Raw genomic sequence first — 25,749 nt, 5'->3', positions numbered from 1 at the left:
TCCAGGTGGATCACATTTAGTCTAAACTTTCAGCTATGACCTGTCCGTCTTGGGTGTCCCTGCACAGCATAGCTCATAGCTTCTCTGAGTTATTCAAGCCCCTTTGCCACGACAAGGCAGTGATCCATGAAGGGGGTCAATTCTCTTACTGCCTCCCTAACAGCATAAGAAGCTTGTTGTCACAGACCAAAGGTCCATCTACTTCTGCGTCCTGTTTCCTCACAGTGCCCAACCAGATGCTCTAAGAAAGTCCACAGTAAGGGATGAAGGCAATAGTCTTCTCCTGCTGTTGCTCTCCAACAAATAGTATTCAGCAATACTTTACCTCTGAATAAGAAGGTCCCACTCAGCTATTATGGACAAATAACCATCTCCTGCATGGTCTTATCTCCTTTTAAAGCCTTTCTAGGGTCCCCCTGAAAGTCACTGCACATGAAAAACTATCAAGAGAGTGAAAAGGATTCATGTGTTGGATGTATTTTGCATGAAGGGGCTTTCTGCTTATGTGAAGACACACTTGAATTCTGAAGTTTCAGAGTCCAATGAAGACTGCACCATGCTCTTTTCTTGAAGTTCAGATCAGCTTTGTGCTGATTAACTTTCAGGTTCTACTGCATAGCTAAGCCGCTTAGAGATTTTTCTCCCAATCAAGCAGTGTATATGAATTTTGTTAAAATAAAAATAGGTAACAGAAATAAGATCACATTGGCAAATACGGTGGTTTCTGCTCTGTTTAAACCCCACCCCCACCCCTTCTGTCTGTCACGCCATTAGGATGGGGACAAGGGCAGGGTGAACAAGTGAGAGGAATCGGTGGCTATAACAGTAAGAAACCATTCGCACCACCACTTGTTGTCTTGCACTGCTACTACTCTCTCTAGCCACCCAAAGACCATCTAATGTTCCAGGCATCCCCAAACCTGGCCCTCCAGATGTTTGGGGACTACAACTCACATCATCCCTAACAGGGCCAGTGGTCAGGGATGATGGGAATTGTAGTCCCAAAACATCTGGAGGGCCAAGTTTGGGAGTGCCTGAAACACTACACCAGGCATAGGCAAACTTGGCCCTCCAGATGTTTTGGGACTACAACTCCCATCATTCCTAGCTAACAGGACCAGTGGTCAGGGATGATGGGAATTGTAGTCTCAAAGCATCTGGAGGGCAGTTTGCCTATGGCTGCACTACATCAACCCAGATGGAAAAATGAGAGGAGGAAGAGCCCTACAGCCACAGTGACCTCCACTCCCTGGGTCACCTGTCTTCTCGCTCCAGGTGGCAAAATGATTGAGGATGGCTCTGCACTATCCAAAGACACAGCAGTTGCTCCAGAGATTGCAAAGAGCCCCCTTCCCTCCTTCATCGTCCTCGTCTGTCTTGTGCGAGGTGAGGGGCTCATGTAGCTGGCTGGAGTATTTGCAGGTCGCTTTGGATTGCCATGGGCGACATAAAGACAGTGACAAATAAATAAACAACTGCGTTCAGGACAGCTCAGTTGGTTGTGCAGAGTGTGGTGCTGACAATGCCAAGGTTGCAGGTTTGTTCCCTGCAGGGGCAGCTGCATATTCCTGCATTGCAGGGGGTTGGACTAGATGATCCACAGGGTCCCTTTTAACTCTTCAGATCTATGATTCTATGACTGAGGAATGAGGGCTCACTGAGGTCTGCGGTACTCCAGGCGCTGTTGGGACTACAGCTCCCATCATTCCTCACATCTCGCCACCTTATTCGGGGCTGATGGGAGTTGGAGTCCAGCATCATCTTGGAAACGCTCTCCCCACACCCCCTGCTCTAAAAGTATTGCCCGGAATAGGCTCTTATAAAATAACGGCGGGCATTTCCCCCCGAACTGACTCTGAAGGGAAGAGACGCGAGCCCTGCCCTCCCGAGGAGCGAAAGGGAGGCGAGCTCCTTACGCGGCCTTTTTCCCCTCAGGCCGACTTTTTCGGGTGGGCGAGGCTAGGCCGCGCAGCCGGCTGGGTGGGTGGGCGGTCCTCGGTTTCCGAGGGAACCGGCTGGAAGCCGCGAGCGAGCGCGCGCGCCCGGGGCTCCTTCCGCTAACTGCCGCTCTTGTCGTCGCTGCGGCTTCTGCCGCCGCCATGTTGATGCTGGGCCGCGGGCTGGACGCCAGGTAACGGCTCTGCGGAGAGGCAGAGGGACAAGCTCCCCTCCGCCTTGGCTGCTGGCAGCAAAGCGAGGGATCTCCGCCGACCGGGGTCGGGGGGAGGCGCGGCGGACAAGGATGCTCGCCTTGGGCTGGACGGGGGGACGCGCGATGGCCGCGCCCTCCCCCTAATTGGGGGTTTCGGGGAGGGGGTAGGTTTGACTGACTCGGGGATCTCCCCCCCACCACACCCATCCAATGGGTCCCCGGGTTTGCATCCTAAGAAGCAAGTAGCCCACCCCCTTCTCTTCATCCCCGAGTGTGGCTCGGCCGCGGGGGGGAAGGCACTCTGCACGCGCTCAGGAACCATACGCGTATTTTAGAGCTCGGCGCGTATTTGGGAGGTCCCGCTGAGCCTAAGGGGCCGAGAAGCTAGATTCAAAGCTCCGCAGCAAGTTCTCCTTGCGCAAATCCGAGCGCAATGGAAAGCTTGGAAGGGAAACGAAGCCCGGCCCCAGTCTCAGGCGCCCCGGCCCCAGAATCGCCCACCCCACCCCAACTTAGCTGTCGTTGCGCCTGCTTCGAAATCGCCCTCGGGAGATATAATGACTCATTCTTTTCTCCATTCCACACACACGTTTTAGATACTAAGGAATATGTGATCCTTCTGGGTTTTAGAAAATGAGCTATACCGTTTTTGCAATGCAGCTCTAATATGTATTTGAAAGTTTTGTGCCTGTAGCCAAGGGGGCGCAGGGGGGCAGCTCCCCCTCCCCATCAAGTAAAACAATAGAAATACTGTACTTAACTAACTTGGCTCTGTGCCCCCCCCCCCAAAAAAAAATCCTGGCTATGCCCATGGAAAGGTTTTTAACCCATTTTTCAGGGCACACAGCCCTGGTACCGCCTGAAGATACATTTGCAAAGTACATGCGCACACCAGCAGCAGCATGGTTTAGCAAATGCAGACTTGAATAAATGTGTTTTTATATATTAATAGCCAGCATTGAAAAGGGCATACACCACTTGGTGGGATGTGGGGAGGCAGTTCCAAAGGTGTGGGACCACCACTGAGAAAACTGCCCCTAGTATTCACCAGCGTAACAGCTCTTGCTGGCATTTAGGTTTTTGAACTCTGTAATACTTGGGCATGTTCATACAGGTAACTGAAGACTTGCCCTAAATATATTGTTCATCACTGAGCTCCCAGGAACATTTTTATTACTTCCAGCAGATAATCAGATGTGGCATTTGGGGGATCACAGGAGCTGGAGAACCTTGGAACACTTATATTCCTATATGCTGTTCAAACTTGATGGAGGGGGCAGTGTACTTGAAAAAGCTATAGAAGATTAGCAGCAGCAATAGCTCAGTTATGAGCCCCACGTTGGGGAAGAAGATTCCTTCATTACAGGTGGCTGAACTAGATGACCCTTATGGTCACTTCCAACTCTAGAATTCTATGAATCAATGATATTCACCCTAAACACTTACCAATAGAGTGGATTGTTGTTTTCTTTTCTTCAAATGAACTGAGATCAAAATAATTGTTGTAGTATTACCAGAGTTGTTTAGGCTGTTGTTAATGTTGCCTGACCATAATGCTTTAACTTCTTTGTCTAGGGACAACCAGACTCGTCAAGTACGAGAATCTGTGTCAAAAGTGGAAAAACACTTTGGTGAATTGTGCCAAATATTTGCAGCATATGTACGAAAAACTGCCAGACTGCGAGACAAAGCAGATCTTCTAGTAAATGAGATTCATGCTTATGCAGCTACAGAAACACCAAGTTTAAGGAATGGATTGAAAAACTTTGCAAATGAGTTTTCCAAACTTCAAGATTATCGCCACGCAGAGGTATACAATGCACTTCTTGGTGGAAAGTTTGTATTTTAAATTATAAGCTATTACTTTTATTTGCACTTATGACTTTATGTACTTAAGAATAAGAGGTTGGAGCCAGAGTAAGTTAGTTGTGCTAAGGTCCTATGAGACAATTTAGTCTCAACTTTTTCACATTGATTTCAGGGGGATTGAAGTGCATCTTTTCTTGCTCTGATGCAGCCCAAGGAAACCACTGAATCCACTGATCAGCTAACAATATAAATACTGGGGAATTAGCAGCACTACTACCCCTTGCAAACGACCGTGGCCATTTTTGAAACTGTAGCTGCAATGTACTCATGACCACCTTGAATCTGTTTTCAAGAATTGTGGTATATAAGTATTTTAAATAAAATAAACTCCTGCCTTGATGGTAAAAACTTTTGAAAAAAGGGCAGTCAGGTGTAGGCTCAAAAGCAGGTTCTGCATACTAAGCTGATACTGCTCCTCTTTTTCCTGTTGCCACTTCCTCCCCCAGTTACAACACTGCTCTTCCATCTTGCCATTTTAAAATGATTATTCTGTTCTTATGTGCTCTTTTCTGAACTGTGACCTGTGTTCAACACTGTTGAGATGAGTGCACACCCTGCACATTTTCCCCTTAAAGAATGATACAGTTGCTAGTTGGGTTCTTAGGCTTGGAAAGGCAAAGACAGGTTGCAAGACTTGGAAATGTTTCCAGTAATCAAAATAATAAATGTTAGTATCTTGCATAGATCTAATGCTACTCTCATGACAGCCGTTTCTTCCTGTTTTATTTTAGATCATCGTAATTTATAAGGTGCTTAAAATACTCCTAAGCAAAAGTGCAGAAAAGCACCTGCCTTATTGGCTTCAAATCTAATAAACACAAAAAGAAGAGACAAGTGTTCAGATAGCATGTGTCACATCATGATTTCACTTAATAGCCACTGTGGTACAAGATCCAAATTGCAGCTAGTCTATGAAGGTGCATGGAGACATCCTTGCTGTCTTGCATTTCTCAAAATGGTCATGTTTTATAGTTACACAAATTGCCATGCAATTTTCTGCTTTTCCCCCTCGTATCATCCAGCAAACTTTTCCTTGCAGAAATACCCCGTGTTTGAAAAAAAACTCATTTAGAAACTTTAATCAAATTGAATAACTAAATCTTCAGATGATGAGGGCAAATTTTACCAGATGGTACTGAAAGTTAACGACACATTTATTTACCTGTGTTTACTTTTGTCCTGCTTTATTACTGTAAATGGGAATGAGGGGGACAGTATTAAATGTTTTCTTTCCTACTATGCTTATTTTCTACAATATTTCGAAAAGACAACTGTAATTGTTTTGAGAGGTGTCATTTGTATTTCAATTTATTCTTTCAGCTAAAAGGCATATAATTAATCAACTGTATTTTAAAGTAAAAATGCAGGTGTAATTTGTGAGATACTAAAACCAAAACTGAATTTCTTACTGCCGAACTGTAGTATGTTTCCCCTCTTCCTTAGTTGTGTGTTTGAATTTTCTCAAAACCAGTTTTAAGACTGATTGCCAAAATGTAAAGTTAAAATAATACTTCATTGCTCCTCTTTACAGGTAGAAAGACTTGAAGCAAAAGTTGTTGAACCTCTGAAATGTTATGGGACCATCATAAAACTTAAGAGAGTAGGTGATGGATTTTGTTTTCCATTGCATGTTTATTTTATTTTCGAGGAAGGTAAATAACTAAGCAAGTTCAACTGATGCTTCTGATCTCATAAATTAGTATTTCAGTAATCAATTGTTGGTAAATTCAGCAACAAAATGTCATATCAATAATTAAACTTTACATACCTGAACATAACACTAAAACCTAAGGTCATCCAATGAAGTAGAGTTAGACAGCTTCATGGAGGATATGGTTGTCAGTGGCTATGCTACCCGAATGATCAAACAAAGTATGCCTCTTAATATTGATTGGAAACCACAACAGGAAAAGGCTGTTCTGTTGACATCATGTCATGCTTTTAGGACAGCACAAGAATGATGTGAATCAGTTAGTAATCTAGCAACCACATTCTGAACTAATGCAGTTTCAGAATCCTATTCAAAATGCAGCACCAGAGGCAGCTCTTGCGTTTATGAGACTGAAATTCAGAATACACACAGGTCTCGCTATCTGCATGCTCTTTATACCAAAATTCACTTATCCACACTTAAAGAAATATGCCCAAACCTTGCTATATGCTTGGCAAGAAAAAGCAGATAAATTAGGGAGCAAGAGAGATCATACAAATTAGTTTTTTTTGCTTTGTATCTCTTTTTCTAATTGGCTGCAGCAATTTCAGGAAGAAACCATGGAGACATGGGAAAGAGCACACAAATACCTCATTAGAAGTGTATCCATGGGAAATATTGAAAAGCTTAGGCCTGGAAGTGGGAAATTACCACCGATTTAGGATTGCCTCCCATGCATTTAAGATGATATTTTATGGATAGTGCAAATATTGCCATTTAAGAATGGGGGAAAATTGGAGTTCTGTTTTCAACCTTTCGTTGCCAGTTATAAGAAGAATCAAGTTTTTTTTCTTGTTTTCTTTTACTTTATTATCTTTTATTTGGCAATTGCATATATTCTGTGTATATTGAACTTTGTCATGTGATATCTGATTAAGATTGTCTTGTATTAATCCTAGTATTATATGGATACCCACAGCATTTCTTGAAGATTAGAGAACCTTTTCTTTAGAAAATCCCATCTCTGATTATTTTTATTATATATTCATTTGTATCCTGCTTTACTACCCAACAGGGGCACAAGACGGCTTATAGATAAAATAGGAATTTCTAAGGACAGAAAAAATCATTTAAAAAACCAACATTAATAGAATCAAAACTATATATGTAATCTAGTAGCATACAGATAATTTCAATAAAAGCACAGCACCAGCCCTGTTATTAAAAGCAGTTTCCAGTTCATAATCCCGTCTCTTCCAAGACCTGGTATTGCACAAAATGAATAGCTAGTGTGGTAAAACTGCTTTGACTTGAAGGCTAGTTATAAGGAACTCAAATGAACAGAAATCTTTTCTGTAAAATCTTTAGACTTTGAGTGTGTCCCTATATATGATTTCAGGAGGATCTCAAAGCAACTTTATCAGCAAAGAATCGAGAAGCAAAACAGCTCTCTCAGCTTGAAAAGACGCGTCAACGAAATCCATCAGACCGGCACATTATTGTATCCTTTGCAAACAAGTGTTCAGCGGCTTTCAAATATGCACTTTACTAGATGACTGTTGCAAAATTTATGTGAGAGATATGCCTCTTCCACCTAGTATGTCCCTAAAGCAGTGGTTTTCAACCAGTGTGCCTTGAATGATGGTCAGGGGTGCGGCAGGCAACGCTGGCCTCTGTCCCTCTTTCCTTCCCTCCTCCTCCTGATGCCCTCTCACATCTCTGCTTCCTAAAGGCTTGCACAGCTGTTTGTTGCAGTGGCCCTGGCTACAAGCTCCCCAAGCGAATAGTGTCTCTGGGGCTGGCCAGGGATGCTGGTTGCCAGGAGCTAAGGCAGCCTTGGAGGTAAGCAAGGGAGCTGAGCCAGCCAGTCCGTCAGTCCTTGCTGTTGGGAATGGGCAGACAAGTGGAAGACTGGGCAGGCTGGCACTGGCCTTTCTTGTGCTTGCTGTGTGCATGGCCTGCCTGGGAGCTGAGTGACTGGTGCTGGAGGGGAGCCCTTCTGCCATGCAGGCCCAGCAGCATCCACTGCTGCCTCCTAAGGTAAGGTGATAGCCTCATGTTCACCTTTGACCAGTCTCTGTTGGGCCACTAAGATTGGGGGCATCCTTTTCCCAGGCCCCTGTGAGGCAATGTGAGGAGGCAGCTGTCTTTGGGGCAGGAGGGTGCAGCTTAGAGACCAGGGGTGGTAGCACTGACTGCCCAGAGGGCTTCCAATAAGAGATGAGAGGAGGCTGAGGGAGCACCCCACAAGCGAGGGTATTTGAAAAAGCATGAGAGGCTTCCAGCTCTGCAGGCAAGGGGTGACATAACTGGGCTCTACAAGTGAGCCGCAGGAAAAATGTACTGTATTTTTCGCTCCATAAGACGCACCTAGTTTTCAGAGGAGGAAAGGGGGAAAGCTCCATTTTTATTTTGAGGATCAGCTCAAAGTTGTTGAGCTTACTTTGCAAAGGGAAAAAATCCTGTTTTTATGGGGTTCAACTCAGAGTTCTGCAGCTTCTTTAGGAAAGGGAGCCATTTCTACAGTTTCCAGACAGATAATCGATTCGGCCAGTCGCATGTCGCTTGGGAAACAAACAGCCTCTGTCTGCAGAACATTCAACAATGGAGACCTGGGCAAGGGGCCAGGGCCGGAAAGGGAGCCAGCGATCAACCACATTCACTCCATAAGACGCGCAGACATCTCCCCTTCCTTTTTAGGAGGAAAAAAGTGTGTCTTATGGAGCGAAAAATACAGTAGTTGGTCAAGGGAGCCATGGACTCAAAAAGGTTGAAAACCTCTGCCCTAAAGTATTCTGGCTGACTGATAGCAACATCAGCAGATAACATTATTAAAAAGGAGTTGTCTACGATTGAAGCTCCTGAGAGGAAAATAATCTTCTTTCTTAGCTCTCTGTTTTGTTATAGGTTCTAGATTTTCTTTTTTTAAATCCATCATAAATTCATTTCAATGCCTAAGAGACACTGGGAGCCAACTGAGTTATTTGTATATAAATATGCTTTTATGTCTGTAGAATACCAGTGTGTTAGCATTTTCCATAACTTAAAATATTTCATTTACTGCAAACTTCAGTCACAGGTAGGTCTTCTTTTTTGGATGAAATATCAGATTAAATTCTACTATTGTTAATTATGTTTCATCAGTTATTTGTATATCAGAATCCCAGCTGCACAAGTTACTGTACCTTTGTTATAATCATTATGGTGAAGCCTATAAGCACCAGGTGTCATCAGCTGCTCTAAGGCTCTCAGTTTAACAAATCATGTTCTTTTCTGGTAAAACAGCAGCTTGGAAAAGTAGATGAAGAAGTATAATGTAATGTTTATTACATTGTTCTGTTGCTTAAAAAAATACACGCATGTGGTGGTCGGCTTGTTTTGGCTTCAAAAAATTTCTTAGGGAGAAAGGCAAAAATGCTATAAATTCAATTATAAGAGACTTTAACTTCCTTTCTGGTGTAGGAGACAGTAGTGTAGCAAAGGTCTTTGAGACAGTACCAGGTTAAAGTGCCCTGAAATTCAGCTCTGACTTGGTTAGGTGCTTTTTAAAGTTGTTCATTCACTCAAGAGAAACCTTTGCCATTACTTTGATTGCTACAGCATTTTCCACACTATTGCCTTACATAGAGGGCAGACTTCAGTTGGTGTTATTCCACTGATGAAAGACATCCATCAGGTGAGGAAATCGATTTCTGGAGATTCCTCCTCTCCCTTTTGTCCCACAAAATCTCCTTCAGACTCCAAGCCTCTGGAGATTTGCAGGGGCTGTAAAGAGAAATTATTTCAAACTGCTTAACTGTTCCAATTGTTGGATATCTTCCATCAGCACAGTAACCCCAAATTGTATTCCACCCAGAGTTTATGATCATCTTAAAGCAATTTTAAAAAAATAATAATCCTTTATTGGTATTAGCAGCATTTTTGTATGTAAGACCAGTTATTTTCCAAACCATGGAAATGGTAGCTGTGATGCAGTGTAACACATTATCTACTTTGGAGGTCTGAATTGGCAGTTACTGACCAATAAAGAGATCTTCGATAACTCAGAACTGTGGAAAGGGTCAGTTTCCTGTTAGGGATCATTAGGAAAGGGTTTGAAAATAAAACTGCTAATATCAGAATGACATTAAACAAATATATGGTGCAGCTGCACTTGGGGATCATGTATACAGTTCTGGTCACCTCCTCTCAATTAGGGTATTTTAGAGCCTTAAAAGTTCAGAAAAGCTAAGCCAAATAGTCATTGGGCTGAAATAACTCCCTATGAGGAAAGGTTGCGAATGTGCGTCTTTAGAATGAAGAAAATTAAGACAGTGAATTGGCATGACCAATGTCTATACAGTCATGCATGAGGTATATAAATAGAGATGATGATGTGGGAAAAGTAGATGGAGATGGTTTTCTCCTCTCAGTACTAGAACCCAGGGTCATCCAATAAAGCTGAATGGAGGAAGATTAAAGACAAACAAGGGGGAGTATTTCTTTATACAGCACATAATTAAACCATGGAATTTGCTATCACAAGCTGTTGCAACAGCCACCAACCCAGCCAGCTTTACAAGGGGTTTACACAAATTCATGGAGGATAAGGCTAGCTGTGATGTCCAGTATCGGAGGTAATATTTCTCTGAATACCAGTTGCTAGGGAGCCCAGGAACAAAAAGTGCTGTCGTGCTCATATCCTCTTTGCAGGCTTTCAATGGGCAATTGGTTGGTCACTGAGAGAACAGGAGACTGGACTAGATGGGCTTTGCTCTGATCCAGGGGAGCTCTTCTTATGAAATACAGTGGTGCACAGATTAATAGCTTTGTTCTGAGAGCTACCACTATAGTGGTTCATATTTCCACGGCATTCTAATTAATAGTGTCTGTTCAAAATTATAGCAATAACATCTATTTATCATTTATATTTAAAGGCTGAAAGTGAATTACAAAGAGCTTCATTGGATGCCACGCGGACAAGTCGGTACTTGGAAGAAACCATTGACAACTTTGAAAAACAAAAAATAAGAGATATAAAGGTGTGTGTGTGTATACTCTAATATAAATCAACAACCTAAAAAATGGCTCAGGGAAAGAGCCATTTAGATTGTCTATTTAATATTCCTTCACCATTTATTTTAACAAACATTAATCTGCTATTGGGGACCAACAGGTCCCCTTGTCCTAGCTAGAAATAAATACAATTATAATTTATAAATGACTTCAGTTTCTCATAATAAAATTTACTTTATATCTCCTTTTAAAGTTTTCATTGGTATATCAAGAAAGCACAAAAACTATTGGGGTACATTGGACCCCATGATGTTCCCTTAAAAAAAATGTACAGAGAGCAGTATTTCTTTTGGGATGCAACTGGAGCAAAGCTATAAACCACCAAATAGACAATCCTCCTTGTGCTATCAGGAAGCACTAGAGAAGAAAGCAGTACAAAAAAGAAGCCTAAAAATGCCTAGATGAAATGATTGGTCATAGTACATAACAGAAGGAATATAGCATATCCTCAGGAGCAGGTTTTGGGGCTGCAGGGGGGAAGAGGAGAAGGGAAGTCCCGTTCCACAAGTCTGCTTGCACAATGTTGAACACAACCCATTACAAATAAGAAACTAGTGTTGCAAGTTTGCACCATAAGAGTGTTTACTCCTGTGTCAAGATAATGCCAATCTGAAGCAGAATTAACTCCCTAGAGTAAAGTTTACTCCAGGGTTCAATAGACTGCTGTGGTGCTTTTTAAGGGTTTTGTGTGTGCTTGCACACAGAGGAATGTACAGACAAAATAAACTAAATAGAAAATCCACTCCACTGCTCTTGAAGTGGTATACTTACAAAAAATGGAATTACAGTACAAGCAAAATGCTAACTTTTTCAACTACCCAATTTTGAGACATTGCTGGGGATATAATGGACTCGTTTAGCTTAGGCCTTTGGCAGATTTACTTCCCCATTTATTTCAATAGGGATAAATTGAGACCTCTGAGCGCTTAGTTTCAGAAATGGAAATGATGATGAAACATCACAGGACAACTGACCCCATAAATGTGGAGAACTATGAAGCAGCTCATATTGGCTAATTTTTAAGAAATATTTTGAGCAGCTGCTGGAATTCACCGGAACCCCAGTGGGGCACCAGTTTGCCCCAGTTGGGTAAAATGAGGTGTCAGCTTGTACTAGAACACTAAAGTGTAAAAACTGTAATAATTGTATTTTTAGATAATACATGTTGCAGTGTAGTATCACAGCCCACTCACAGCTAGTTTCTACTTGTTATAAATATAGGCAAAGCTGTTCCAGTCTTGTGCAGAACTTAAAAAATCGAGGGGACTTCTTGTTTAGTTAAGAATTTGGTCCGGTTCCTAGCACTAACATGCTGTCTATTAATTGTAAGGAACAAGTAACTTTGTGGGTGATTAAACAGGAAAGTAATTCTTACTATGCAGCAGCTCCCTGAAGAAGAGATAGTGCTGTTAGGTTCAGGTAGGCAGTGCTAAAACAGGCTTCTAACCAGAATAGTAAGGGGTGGAGGTAAAAGTATCTAGAGAAAGACCAAGTACTTGGCTGTATGCAGAAGTGAGCTGGGGCTTCATTGACCTCATATAGGCCAATACAAGAAAAGCCTCAGCCTATGAGAAGCTGCCAGTATGGGCTGCTATGTAATGATCCATATTATTTTTATACAGAGTTTATCAATCTACCAGTCTTCATACAGTGACAGCCCAGTTAGTCTGCCTTTATTATACATATAGAGCAGTTACTGTAACACTTTCTCCCTTCATTTGTTTTTAGAATATCTTTTCAGAATTTGTAACAATTGAAATGCTATTCCATGGGAAAGCCTTAGAAATTTACACTGCTGCCTACCAAACTATACAAAATATTGATGAGAATGAAGACCTAGAGGTAAGAAACATGAGGAACTTCTAATGTACTGCTGTGCAGGGTTGTTGGTTTTTGTTTTCCCTACACAATTTACATATTTAATGTTATTGAGGCATATCTTTGGACCCGTTTACCTTTAAGAGCACCTTACCCAATATGCACCCATTTGACCTCTTAGATCAGTGGAATTGGCACATAGTGTGGCAGCACCTACGCTTTGGAACTCCCAGTCTATTGAGATCAAGCAAGTGCCTTCACTGTACTCTTTTCGGCACCTGATAAAAACATTCCTGTTTAGACAAGCTTGCCCAGATGCTTAAAATTTTTAATGTGTTTTAGTATTTTAACTTTTTGTTTTAAAGTAGGGTAATTTTTTATTGATTTCACGATTTTATCTTTTGTAAATCGCTTTGAGGTTTTTACAATCAAGCAGTGTATAACTTTCATTAAAGTAAAAATAAAAATCTAGTCCTTGTGCTACTGGCAACGCTTCAGTGAACTTCAGATAACTGAAAATCCTTAACAATGTATTCAGCCATAATGAACAAAATGAATCCTGTGCTAGTGACAAGATTTAAGAGCAATTTTAGATCTTAACTTATTAAGGTGGAATATTTCTAAAGGGAAATCTCACATGCCAGCCCCTGTAGTGATCAGCTGCAAGGCTTGGTCTATTCTCCCTTAGGCTACCATTTCACTTCATGGTAAGGCATAGTTCAAAAAAGAAAAAATAAAGACAAGTTTGGAGCCATAGAGGCAAACAACATTTAGCTGTATTTTATCCCTGCAACCTTGCCTCAGACATCCACTCCAGCAAGTTAAGTAGAACTACTACAATTTATGCCAGTATCTGTTAGCCATAAGGCAGTAGCACACCTGTTTTCTAGTTTGAATGTATGCTAGAAAAATCCTGTGGGCTCTATACAGCAGGGCAAGCTAACCATTTTTTGGCTCCAAGCTGCAGTCATCCTTGGCCAACCCTCTGGAAGCTACATGTGAGTTTGGCCCCGTCACACTCTTGCAGATACACACAGCCACTGATTCATGCAGATGAGGTGAGGAGAGGGCTTATTACCACCTTTTCTTATCAAATGATTGATCGGATGACCAAGGAGTAATCTGCATCCCCATTAGGGCACTGGGCACTATCCACTGCCTCCCACATGCTGAATCTTTTATTCTTTTAATAAATAAAAATTGCTGCTGCCACAATCAGCATCTTGCTGAGGACAGAAAAATTTTCTTGTCTGCCAGATCAGGCCTCTGCTCTAGGCACCCGTGCTGCACCATACCTGGTTCTTGAGGAGCTTTATAATTGGACAAACTGTGAAGCTTAACAGGACTGGCCAGTGTCCCATATGAACTATGTATACTCTTAGACAACACACTTCAGAATCATTTGCAAGGTGCTGAGGCTGTGGGCCAGACATGCACAGTGTGTTTCCTTGGGTAACAAACTGATATAGAAAAGGTTCCCAGCAGGTAGATTTGAAAACCCCATGTCTCCTGTGTATTCTGAACAGCAACATTTATTTAACAGATGTTTCGGAGTTCGCTTTATCAAACAGAACATCAGTCTCGTTTGGATATTGTCCGTGCAAATTCAGAGTCTCCCCTCCAGAGGACTGCTTCATCCAAATCTTGTCCTGGAATAGTTCAGGTTGGTTAGAAAGCTTGAATGCTTTCCTTAGCTACATTCCATGAAATATTAAATTAATGAATTAAATTTCCTCACTTTTTGATTTCCATCTACATCTTCTCTGACCCTTTCTCCTCAGAGTAGGAAGACCTTTCTTTCTCCTTCCTTCCTTCCTTCCTTCCTTCCTTCCTTCCTTCCTTCCTTCCATTCTTCCCTCCTCCCTCCTGATTTTTTGTCACTGCTACTTTTACTCACTATGCAAGCAATTCCTGCTGCTGACATTTGTTCAACCAAAGGTCTATGGTACTGCAACAAAGCAGGGCAGCCAAGGGAGGAGGAGCTGTTTAGACCAGCAACTTTTGACACCATCCACCCACCTCTCACACCACCTTCCCAAAGGCCAGTGTCTCGCTTACCCAGCTTTAGGAAAGCAGCATAGAAGCTGGCAGGGGAGTCAAATATAAATCTCGCTCCCACCCCACACATGCGTGCCAAGGCAGTGTGCGGCCTGCAGGGTCTGTATCAAATTACTCTTGCTGTCCATTTGGTATGAAAGTTGGCCTGCCTTCGGTTAGACTTTTACAGGAAAGCTCACCTGCATGTTATTCCACACCTACTGGATCCTGTTTGAGCCTTATATGATCACCTGGCAAGCATACACCCATACTGTATACAAAAATATTTTTTAAAAAACAAGATATGAAATATATTTTTAAATGCAGATTGACTTCATTCAAGGCTAATGCTTTTTTTGTTACAATTTTTAAAATTCTGATTTGTCATATTCTGTGTAGCAGATTTCCAGAAATCCACTGAAAAAGGAGGAGGAAGATGAAGAGTATGACAATGAGGATGAATATGAAGATTAGCATTAAAACCACCAAGGAAGAGAGCACCTTTGAGACTAGAAAGAGTTTCCCCTGCAAATTGTTATTTTTCATTGTGTTGCTGCTCGGTGATGGACACAATTAAGACTTTAAACTACAGTAAAGAAAGAACTGAACACTGTTACCTGACAATTATGATTTTTTTAATGGTATGAAATTTAATGGTCCACTAAAAGTAGATTCAGCAATATTAAAGTTGTGTCAGTGAGTTTAGTTGTGTTTCAAGGGATTCAGAGTTCCATAATTATGGAAGACCTGGATAGCTCAATTGGTTAGAGCATGGTGCTCATAACGCCGAAATTGCAGGTTCTATCCCTATATGGGAAAGCTGCATATTCCTGTACTGCCAGGGGTTGGACTAGATGATCCTCAGGGTTCCTTTCAATTCTATGATTCTATTTCAGAATACATTTTGACTTTTCATAAACTACCTTCATAGAAAAGATAGCCCCAAGCATGAAAGCAAATTAAGCAGCTGGTGAAAATAGACAGCACGGATTTGTTCAGTTCACTTTATAATCTAGTGTTCTCATAAAGGTGTCACTGAACATTCCAAAATGGAGTGTTAAATTGGGTGGCTAGCATACAGGTTTATGTGCCTATTCTTACTTGAGGTTTTTCCTAACATCCTGCCCCATAATCTTGAACTTAGTTATAGCTGCATCAGTGCAGATGATGGCATAAAATCTGCATCAATGCAGCAGTTAAGCTGCTTCAGTATTCTTTGTGAAAGTGCCTTCAGTATTACAGAACTTCTAATTTACATTTAATTTTATTTTCCTTGTAATTCCTATAGGGATACAAAATACAAGGCAGCTGATTATTTGGGGTGATTTATTTTCTTTTTATTTCAGATGTGAGGAACCTTGGCCTTCCAAATGTTGCTTCTACTGGCTACACTTGCTAGGGCTGGTGTGAACTGCAGTTCAGCAATGTCTCAAAGGCCAAAATTTCCCCCACACCTGCCGATTTTTCTTCATAGCAGCATTTCTACATTAATTTTTTATTATCAGTATTATAAAGTCTAGTCTTTCTGCATGAATTTCAGTTCTGTCATTGACTTCAAATACAACTATATTATGGCATTATCTAAGCCACTGGGAATAATTACAATAAATAAATACTTGTATTTTTCACAAAATAGCATTTTTCTTCTGTCAGTAATTCTTAACTGTAGCCTGCAGAACAGAGATGGACTTGGAATGATACAATTAAGAGGGTAAAGCTGGAAGAAATTTCTGAAGGTGCCAAATGTAAAACTCGCCTGTAAAGGAACCATAGTGAACATTACAACCATCTCAGTCATATGCAGGACAACCAAGCAGCAATACTCACCTCTCACTCATTCGTAGCGTACTATGGTTATGTAGTGTACTACAGTGGAGTGTAGGGACGATTGTTAACCCTCCAAAACCACTGGGGTTGCTGTACACCCTTAATAACCATTAGAAATATTTTTTGAACAAACGAAGCAATTTATACTCCATCCTCAACAGTTAATGTGTTCAGTTGTCTTGAAGTGATCTATCTTCCTCCTACCCCTTTCAATTTAAAACAAAAACCCCACACTAAGTGAAGTTATCAAGTCTATTTTACACATACTGAATGGGTAAGTAAAATTAATTAGGTTCCATTCTTTTCCAAGTTTTACTTATACACACACACCGCTACAAAGCACTGCAGGGGTCAGCTGGACCCCAAGAGTAAGTCTTCCGCTCCAAATTGTCCTTGACCCGATGGAAAGGCTAACACTCTCATAGTTCAAACTTCCAAACACTGCTTTCTTAGATGTAATGTCAAACCTAATACATGCATGAAATTGGAATCTGCATGTTAGAACTATGAGATTATAGATTATACCTGTTCCATTAGTAGCAGCCCAGTGTTACACCTAGGCATTCTGGGGGTACTGTTCCTGATAACCCAAGGGGAATTTAGATTAACATAGCCGGAACCAATATACTTTAATAGTTTGTGTGTTAGACTACAGTTTTTAAAAAATCTCTTACTAGGTAAAAATTTAAAGGTGTCCTCTGGCCCCCAAATGTTGAATACTGTCAAAATTTGTATGTGATGGGTAATTCACCAGCTTTTCAAGCATCCATCCCCATGGTGGCTTCAATGTGAAATAAGGTGAGTTGTCTGAAGAAAATGGTTGTCTAAAGAAAAACAAACCAAAACAATGGCATGCAATATAAAAAAGCAAAGAAGGGAAATCTGGCCTTCTAGATGATGTTGAACTACAACCAACCCTTAACTTTAGCCATACAGGCTGAGGCTGATAGGAGTTAAAGAGTCCAACCGGTTTTACAAAGTACATAGGGATTTGCTACCGGCTAGTCAATACAACATCACAAATAGTGCAGAAATTGGCAAATATCCAAGGAGAGGAATAAACCATCACAATAGCAATTCACCAGAGGTTTGCCAAGCTTTTCATACCAGTGAGCACATTTTGAATTTTGAGAGTGTGCTGTGGGAACCAGTCACAAAATGGCTGCCATTGGGGACATGGCATAACACAAAATTAGACTAGAAACCCCATCAACCTTAGGCTTACCACAAGAAGTCAGCTATGCCCTGCTGGTCCTGATTGTGAAGATCACCACAATACTGAATATACACTGATGTTGTTGCTGTCTAATAGGGAGCACAGCTCAATACCAAGAAAACTATACAAGGTGGCCACACCACACTCACTCTTATCTCACAGAAATCACTTATTTATTTCATAAAATTTATACACTGCTTGATTAAAAAACAAATCTCAAAGTGGTTTACAAAAATATAAAATGAGGAAATCAAGGAAAATTCACAACCATACTTTAAAACATAAAAAGTTTAAATATTAAAACAGAGGTAAATTACCTTGAGGTAATACTAAAATTACCTCAAGGTAATTTAGAAGGTACTGTACATTCTGCCACATAACTTTCTTTCTGGGAGGGCTAGAGACCTGCTTTTTTCTGAAAATGAAAGCTAAGGCTCTGGGGGACACTTGCCTGGAGACACACACAAAATCCTTTGCAAATGTCAGATTGATGACCCCTGCATTTTAATACTGAAAATGCATTATAACCTTGAAAAACTCCATCTAGTAGTGCTTCCTCAATTTTCATTGTAGGTGTGCAGTTGAAAGTAGTCTGCACTAAATATCACAAAAGACTGCAGTTTGAAGAAGACCCAAACAAAAGTGTTGTGCAGAGAGATATGGAATAGAAAATGGCTAGATTTCCTTTTTTCAAAAAGATCAATCAGGAAGCTTGCTGATACCAACATCATGGGAGTTGAAGTTTGGGGATAATACAAATTCCCTTTAAACTCTTGCTTTTACGTATTCATCCAAGCAGCCTTTTCATTCAACGGACCGTTTCTTCTTCCCTGGATTATTTTTTTTTTGTAAAAACTCCGTAAATCAGTAGTATGAGGACACCCAATTACAGTGGTACCTCAGTTTAAGAACTTAATTCGTTCCGGAGGTCCGTTCTTAACCTGAAGCACCACTTTAGCTAATGGGGCCTCCCGCTGCCACCGGAGCACGATTTCTGTTCTCATCCTGAAGCAAAGTTCTTAACCCGAGGTAATATTTCTGGGTTAGCAGAATCTGCAACCTGAAGCGTCTGTAACCTGAAGCGTATGTAACCCGAGGTTACCACTGTACCATTATTCAAAAATTTGGGAAGCCAAGTGGACATGAAAATATGCATCTTGGGTTGTTTACCAACAGCCCTAGAACTTCAAAAGATTCAACTATCTTCTAGTAGTACCAATATATTTCCTGTATAGCCTATAATTTGTACAATTTATAGAGGAAGACACTGCCAAACTACAAGACTGGTTCTTATTAGGGCTGTCATACGCTAATGGGTGTAAAAAAGCAATATACAAATTAACCATCCACATACTGTATTTCATTTAGGTACATTTATTTTAAAAGAAATGCTAAGCTGAAATTAATAAAAAAACATTCAATATGTCATTGAATGTTACAGACAAGAATCCAAAACTTGTATTCAACTTATTATTTATATTCAAAAGTAACTAACAACCTATGCTTTCTAACAGATGCAACTGCACTGCATCAAACAGCTTTCATTTTAAAGCAATTAACTATTTACAAATAGATGGATGTTTTGTCATCACTTTCCAAATAACAAAAACACAAATCTAGTTTTATTCTATTAATACTGCAAACATCTTCACTTTGCCTCCTAGGCATTTTCACATCTACCCAAAAGTTAAACTAACTTTGCGGTTGCCAATTGGCCTGTCATTTAATTCATTAATAGCAGCCACTGCCTCATTATAATTCATCATGGCAAGAATAGCTTCACCAGAAGACATTCCATATTCATTGCGCAGAATAGAAAGAGATTCTGGTATGATTTTATAACCATGGAAGAAATCCAGAATTTCATTAGGAGAAGCTTGAAACGGTAAATTCTTTAATTTGATCAATGTGACACGATCTGAGGCATGACTAGAATTATAGTCAGACCTGAAGTTCCCTTCTTGAAAACTACCAGGAATGCCGTCACCAGGAGGCCCTCTAAAAAGATCAGATGAGCAGATAAAATCATCAGATGGGTGTCTATAATTAGACAGGTGCTTTAAGTTCCCATGCAAAGAGGATCCTTGTGAACCACTGGGGTAAAAATGTTCACTTCTTTCATATGTATGGAGATTATCCTGTATCTTTTCATTTGATGTTGATGAAATATTAATACCAAACTCTTGCATTTGTTCCTCAGAAATGCATCTTAGGAGTACCTCTGTTCCCAAAAACCGCCGGCGATTTAAGCTTTCAGCTTTGCGGGCTTGTTCTTCAGTTCTGAAGTTGACCAATGCTTCCCCAAGTCCAATTCCTTTGTCATCATAAAGCAAATAAATGTCACTGTTGTCAATATTAAATCCTGCAAAGAACTTCTGTACTTCAACATTTGTCACATCAAATGGAAAGTTTCTCACATATACGCAGGTCTTTAAGCCAGAATATTCATCTCTATCGCTTCTTTCATTTGCATGGTGCTGTCTTTCTGGTGGTATTTTTGCTTCAGAAGATCCAGTTAAGAACAACAGCTTTTCTTTTGAAATGGGAAAGATGAAGATCGGCTGGCCAAGCAGTTTATCCTTGTGAAAGGTCAATACAAACTCATACACCTTCAATGAGTCACACAGCAGAATTGCATCTTTCGTCTTTGCTTCGCCTTCTGGTTTTAAAAATATAATAGGACTGGCAGTCACACCTGGATGCCCAAAGAACTTAATCAAATCTTTCTTCTCAAGAGTAGGTTGGAGATTTTTAATGAGTATATAATATTCTCTGTGTTGAGAACGAGACTGTGTCGTAAACCTCTGTTGTGGAGAGCTTGACCGGGTGCATGCCACAATCTTCCGTGGTGGTGACCTTGACCAGGCGCGTGCCATAACCTTCCGTGGTGGTGACCTTGACCGGGTCTGTGTCCTTACCCTCCGTGGTGACCTTGACCGGGTGCGTGTCCTTACCCTCCGTGGTGACCTTGACCGATAGTGTGCCTTAACCCTTCCTGGAGACCTTGAATGGGCACGTGACAAACCCCTCCCCACAGGAGACCTTGAATGGGCACGTGATGTAATCCTCCCTGCAGGAGACCTTGAACGAGTGCGTGCCATAACCCTCTCTGGAGACCTTGAACAGGTGCGTTTTCTTGGGGACAAATAGTCTGGCTCTCTTCGTGAATGCTCTCTGCTTGAAGAAAATGTTTCCTTATTCAAATGATGACTGAAATGTTGGGTATTGACAGGACTGCCAATCTTTCCACCAAACTTAATCCATGTTCCTTTACTAGAGGTTCGTACGATAATAAATCTTGAACCCATATACTCTCGATCACGTTGAAGCCCTTCCGTGGCATCGCTTAATGTTGCAAATTTTACCACGGCGTCTCCATTATTTTTACCATTAATTTTTCTCATGGCTATTCCCTCCACTTGCAATCCAGAGAAGAAATTGCGTACATCATCTTCTGTTGCAGAATAAGGCATACCACGTATAAATAGGTACACACTTGGAAATGGCTCTTTCTTAGGCTGATTATAGTTTGGTTCCAACATATCTGTATCACTATTTCGAGATCCATTTGAACGGAACTCATTCCCCAACGGATCCATGGAACTACAGCTAGATTGATGCATTCCTTTATTAATGGCTGCAACTAAATTTGAAAGATTGCCAATTCCAGATGCGCCTGAGTTAATGGAACCTGCCCGTCTTCTCCTACTAATTTCTATTATAGTCTGCATTTCTGTCTTGCTGCTAAGAAAGAACTCTATACGTGAATCCTTGATAAATCCTCCAGAATAGCTCATTGCTTGTCGTGCATCTTCATCTGTTGCAAATATAATGAAAGCTTCCCCCTTTTCTCCTCCAATGATATGTACACCTCCATCAGGAATATTCAATCCTGAGAAGAAGCGGCGAATATCTGCAGAACCCGCAACAACAGGAAGCCCCTGTAAACGGATGACTACCGCCATTCTGAGCTCAGCCCACAGCAATAATCACCTGTGGACAAAAAGGTATATGTGATAGCAAGCCTTTAGTACACTGGGGAAGTTAAGCGCTACAAAATAAAAAATAATTCCTTCATCTGGAATAACAAACCTATTTTAGTGTGAAAGTTTATACACTATTCAATCTGAAATTCCACACTGTTCCAACAGCATTCCCCATTTTAAAAGCAACAATATCAAACTCTTCTTACAATCTATAATAAGACATAGCAAACCTTTCACAGAATATATTCTAGACAACTGTGGCCCCATGTTCTTGCCATCCAACAGCAAAAGCCAAGAAAGATCTGTGATCAAAAATGTCTCACAACTCTCTAGCAACTTACACAGAAATCTTAGATTTTCAGACATTTATGTTCTATCAGTAGAACTGCCCACCTCATAATGAATCAAATTCCAGTCATCCTAGCCCCATGATCAGGATATTGAATTGTACATCTTTTCCAGTCACAAGCCTGGGAGAAAAAACCATCATCTCAGACAAAAGAAGCATTAAGCTTTGAAGCTTACCTTTTTTTTCCCTTTAGAAGACTTTATAAAGTCTGTGAAATCAATTTAACTGTGGAAAGAAAATGAAACATTATTAATGGTCAAGCAGGTTTACATACTATGCTGTGTTACTGTGGTATATTCATAATTATGGTCAACATTAGTAAGAAATCAAGATTGGTATTCTTGTGTTAAAATTATTTCCCAGTCCAGAGAGACACAAAAATCAAAAATAACCAATCTCAAGTGAACAATGTTTATGCCAGTGTATCCATTTAAAACAGATTGCAGCAAGTGAAGAAAATAGTTTGAAATCAGTCTTCAAAAGATCCACAGACAGTTGGGTGGAAGAACCCAAACATTTCACTGCCTGTAGTTATAGAAAACTAAAGTCCCACACAAAAATAGGAGTCGGCAGTTGTTCTTAAATTCTTTTCAGAAGAGGGTGGCAAGATGTTCGCCTGTAGTTTAATTCGTTGTTGTAAAGATGACCATATTGGAAGAAAAATCCAAAAATCAAGTAAATTCAGGAAAATATACTGCTTATACCCATTTCAATTTCACCACGAATGCCTGTCATTCAACCACAAATCCAGAATACAATATATTCTATGATATCTCTTTAGAGCACTAAAACATCACAAAAGTTAAGGCACTCAAATATACTGACTACACTCATAAAACATTTTCATGGCGCTTTCCAAGCCAATCTTTTCACAAATTCCATAAAATACATAAATATGAAGCAACAGAAACTGGGTAGCCCAAAACCGGAGGTTCAACTGAGTTCAAAGAAACCTACTCAAAAATAAATGTCCAAATTATCTAGCATATATAGGAACGGTGCAAGAACCCAATTCATCTATAACTGATCCACACGACCAAGAAAGCAAACCATGAAATCTTATTTACTTTAAACTTGATTTCAGTAACGTACATAGAAAATGCCTACTTTCTTTCACCCCCTCTGCAAAGATCATAGACCACCAACCTGGAAGTTTCTAACAAGGGCTTTTTGAGAAGTCTGAATAGTTCTCTAAAAGCACTATCAATATCATACTGAAATCAATGGCAGTATTCTAATCAATAGGGATTAATAACATCTCATTACTCAAAAGGCTAATAATATCAAACATTCTTCTTATATGTTGTTATTGTTGGGAACCAAGAACAAGAACATAAGAATAGCCTACTGAATCAGGCCAGTGGCCCATCTAGTCCAGCATCCTGTTCTCACAGTGGCCAACCAGATGTCCTTGCAAGCAGGGCATCAGTGTAATAGCACTCTAACAATGCTAGAAAACCAGGTAAAACTGTTCTAAATACTCCTAGGTGACTCAAGATCTTACACCAACACCATGCATAAAATCCACCATGTTTTTGCGGTTTTTTAAAAAAGACAACTATAAATTCTTTTTCAATCCCAGCAGAGACCTCCGAAGCAAGTAGACAAGTCTTCACCGCAAGGCAAGCTTTTACTTCTAGAGCCCCATCCCGAAACAATAACAAAAAATGAAACAAATATTAACAATTTACTGTAGCAACTCTTGGTTATCAGGTGTGGACAAGGCATATAAAGATTTAGATGAGTAAATAGAATTTAGATCAAAAAACAACTAGGGAAAATGGAGAAGTTGCAAAGTGTTTTGTATATCCACAAAATAGTTATTCCCAATTTAAAAAAACTGCAAGTGTACTTTACTCCTATGCAGTCCTTGCTGAGAAAGACGCTAACACAAAACAAGAATATAGATTCCTACTAAAACAGGCACTTCTAACTCCTATCCTTAACTGTTCATGATAATGTTACTGGAGTACTGTAGTGTCTACGCTATTTCTTCCCAGGGTTTGGTGCATGATAGAACTCAGGGATATCCTGACAGAGCAAAAATATACTTTGTACAGAGTATGTGAAGTGCAGAGAAGGCACGTCATCCTGAGCAACTAGCATTCTTCTTTTTTCTCCACGTAAATGCTGGCTAGGAGAAATCACACCAACACAGAACATTTCTTGGGCAGCCATCAAGAACCATTTGTTAAAACAAGCTGTGAATGGGTCGGCATCTCCTTAGTCCTCCGTGGTTCTCCCATACCAGTTCATGTACATTCCAATGCACTCCCAGGGATGCCAGCGGCAGAAAGGTCCAGTGGGTTCCAAAGGATTGCTATTAACCAACCATCCGAGTACGCGTGGGAGAACAATAAATTCTGCGGCTAGGACGACAAAAAAGAAAAAACAAAAGCCATGATGACCGTCACCGGGCATGAACTGGAATCACCAACCGGATCAGCCACTCCTAAGTCAGAGCTGTAATTGGTCCCCACGCCGGAATGATTTCCGTCCACACAAAAGAACTGTGTTCGTTTGAAGGCAGCATTATTCTGTCACCGCACCTACTACGCCAGAGTGGGGAAGACGGCCTCCCCCTACAAGCAGCCACCAGGCTCGCCCCGTCACCGGCTGCCCGCGCACCATTGAATACCTTTAAGTTATCACCCACCGGGGTATCGCTCGGCCCCTTTTGCCACAAGGGAGAGAAGTACAGTACGGGGCAGGAGGTGTTTCTGCAGCTTACGAGACTCACTACCGAGAGCAGCCAGGCAGCTTACCCGCGTGCCAGCAAACACGCGTGTACACATACACACGTGCACGTACACGCGTGTACACACATATATATACATACACACGCAACACCCTTTAGCGCTACTAACCAGGCCCGTGTGGGGCGAATGGACCCGGAGAGCACCCAGGCTCCGCGACTTCCCTCAACGGACGGAAGGAAACAGCGCAACCGCTTTGCTTTTGCTACTGCGGGAAAACTCGCCAGACCCAACGGCGCGGCCTCTTCCGTACGGCCTCGCCACGTCCGCAAGCGCGCCTCGTCGCGGCCCGCACGGCTACACCAGCTGAAACACGCGCGGTACTCGCTCGCCTCCAGCAGCAACAGCGCTACTCTCCCCTCGCTCTGCCTCACAGAGGGAGAGGCCTAACTGCAAGGGACAAAATGGCAGCCGCCCTCGTCTCCGTCTCCCTCAGAGAACCGCCAGGACGTGCGCAGCGAGGGGACGGAAACGGTTCTGCTGCGCACGCGCACAAAGAGTCCCCCGGAAGCCGCCCGGCAACCAGTACGCATGCGTCTGTTGTTGTACGGGAAACTCGAGGCTTCACCAATCATTTTGCCTTGTCGTATCTCTTCCTGTTAGTATGGCACATGCGCAGAAGAAGTAAATGGGGAAATCCAAGTTCTTGCGCAGTGTTGTTTCGATGAAAAGGAATTCGAGTGTGGAAATACAGCAGCTGATTTTTTACGTGTCTTCATTTCCACCTCTAGTTCAGAAATCAATCTGTGTGCCCTTTTTGTCTCTTGCCAATTTTCGTTTAACTGCAGCTAAGATATAAACTATGCGCAGTTTTTTCCTGTCTGAAATCGAATGGAAAATAGGAGTTGGGGTTGGCTATTCCGGTTTCTTAGAGTTTGTCCCCAAAAAATTGGTGCTTGTCTAAATTTTTGGGGTTCTATCATCACCATTGGCAGTAGCTCCTAACAGCAGTCTTATAATTAATCTGTGCTTTATGTGGCACCTACACAGTAATCTCAAAGCAACTTCACTACCAAATAAATGCACTTATTCC

The 25,749-nt window shown here is 41.3% G+C and overlaps 2 protein-coding genes across 6 annotated transcripts; one reads left to right on the top strand and one right to left on the bottom strand.

Moving 5' to 3' along the window:
• The first annotated feature begins 1,995 nt into the window (after positions 1–1,995).
• Positions 1,996–15,195, top strand: CIBAR1 (CBY1 interacting BAR domain containing 1). Its single transcript, XM_081919926.1, has 8 exons — positions 1,996–2,131; positions 3,728–3,962; positions 5,553–5,621; positions 7,072–7,173; positions 10,589–10,693; positions 12,456–12,569; positions 14,089–14,208; positions 14,982–15,195. Exons 1-8 carry the CDS (start codon positions 2,100–2,102, stop codon positions 15,054–15,056), a joined length of 852 nt encoding a protein of 283 aa, XP_081776052.1. The 5' UTR covers positions 1,996–2,099; the 3' UTR covers positions 15,057–15,195.
• RBM12B (RNA binding motif protein 12B) lies at positions 14,058–25,123 on the bottom strand. Of its 5 annotated transcripts, none has more exons than XR_014170645.1 (3): positions 22,137–24,818; positions 17,084–17,233; positions 14,058–14,194 (listed from the first exon to the last, which is right to left on the bottom strand). XR_014170645.1 is itself a non-coding variant. In XM_081919712.1 (3 exons), exon 3 carries the CDS (start codon positions 21,588–21,590, stop codon positions 19,302–19,304), a length of 2,289 nt encoding a protein of 762 aa, XP_081775838.1. In that variant the 5' UTR covers positions 21,591–21,618; positions 22,137–22,576; positions 24,828–25,123; the 3' UTR covers positions 18,984–19,301. The 5 variants fall into 5 exon arrangements, 4 of the variants coding, with proteins under 4 accessions (XP_081775838.1, XP_081775839.1, XP_081775841.1 ...); XM_081919712.1 differs by lacking the exons at positions 14,058–14,194; positions 17,084–17,233 and adding exons at positions 18,984–21,618; positions 24,828–25,123 and having other exon boundaries at positions 22,137–22,576; XM_081919713.1 differs by lacking the exons at positions 14,058–14,194; positions 17,084–17,233 and adding exons at positions 18,984–21,618; positions 24,828–25,123 and having other exon boundaries at positions 22,137–22,185.
• Between the last annotated feature and the right edge of the window lie 626 nt (positions 25,124–25,749).

Source organism: Podarcis melisellensis, assembly GCF_964234715.1.
Source record: "Podarcis melisellensis genome assembly, chromosome: 7".
NCBI classification, from domain to species: Eukaryota; Metazoa; Chordata; class Lepidosauria; order Squamata; family Lacertidae; genus Podarcis; species Podarcis melisellensis.
Note: the sequence above shows the minus strand (reverse complement) of the source record. Positions and strands in the feature narration are given on the sequence as shown.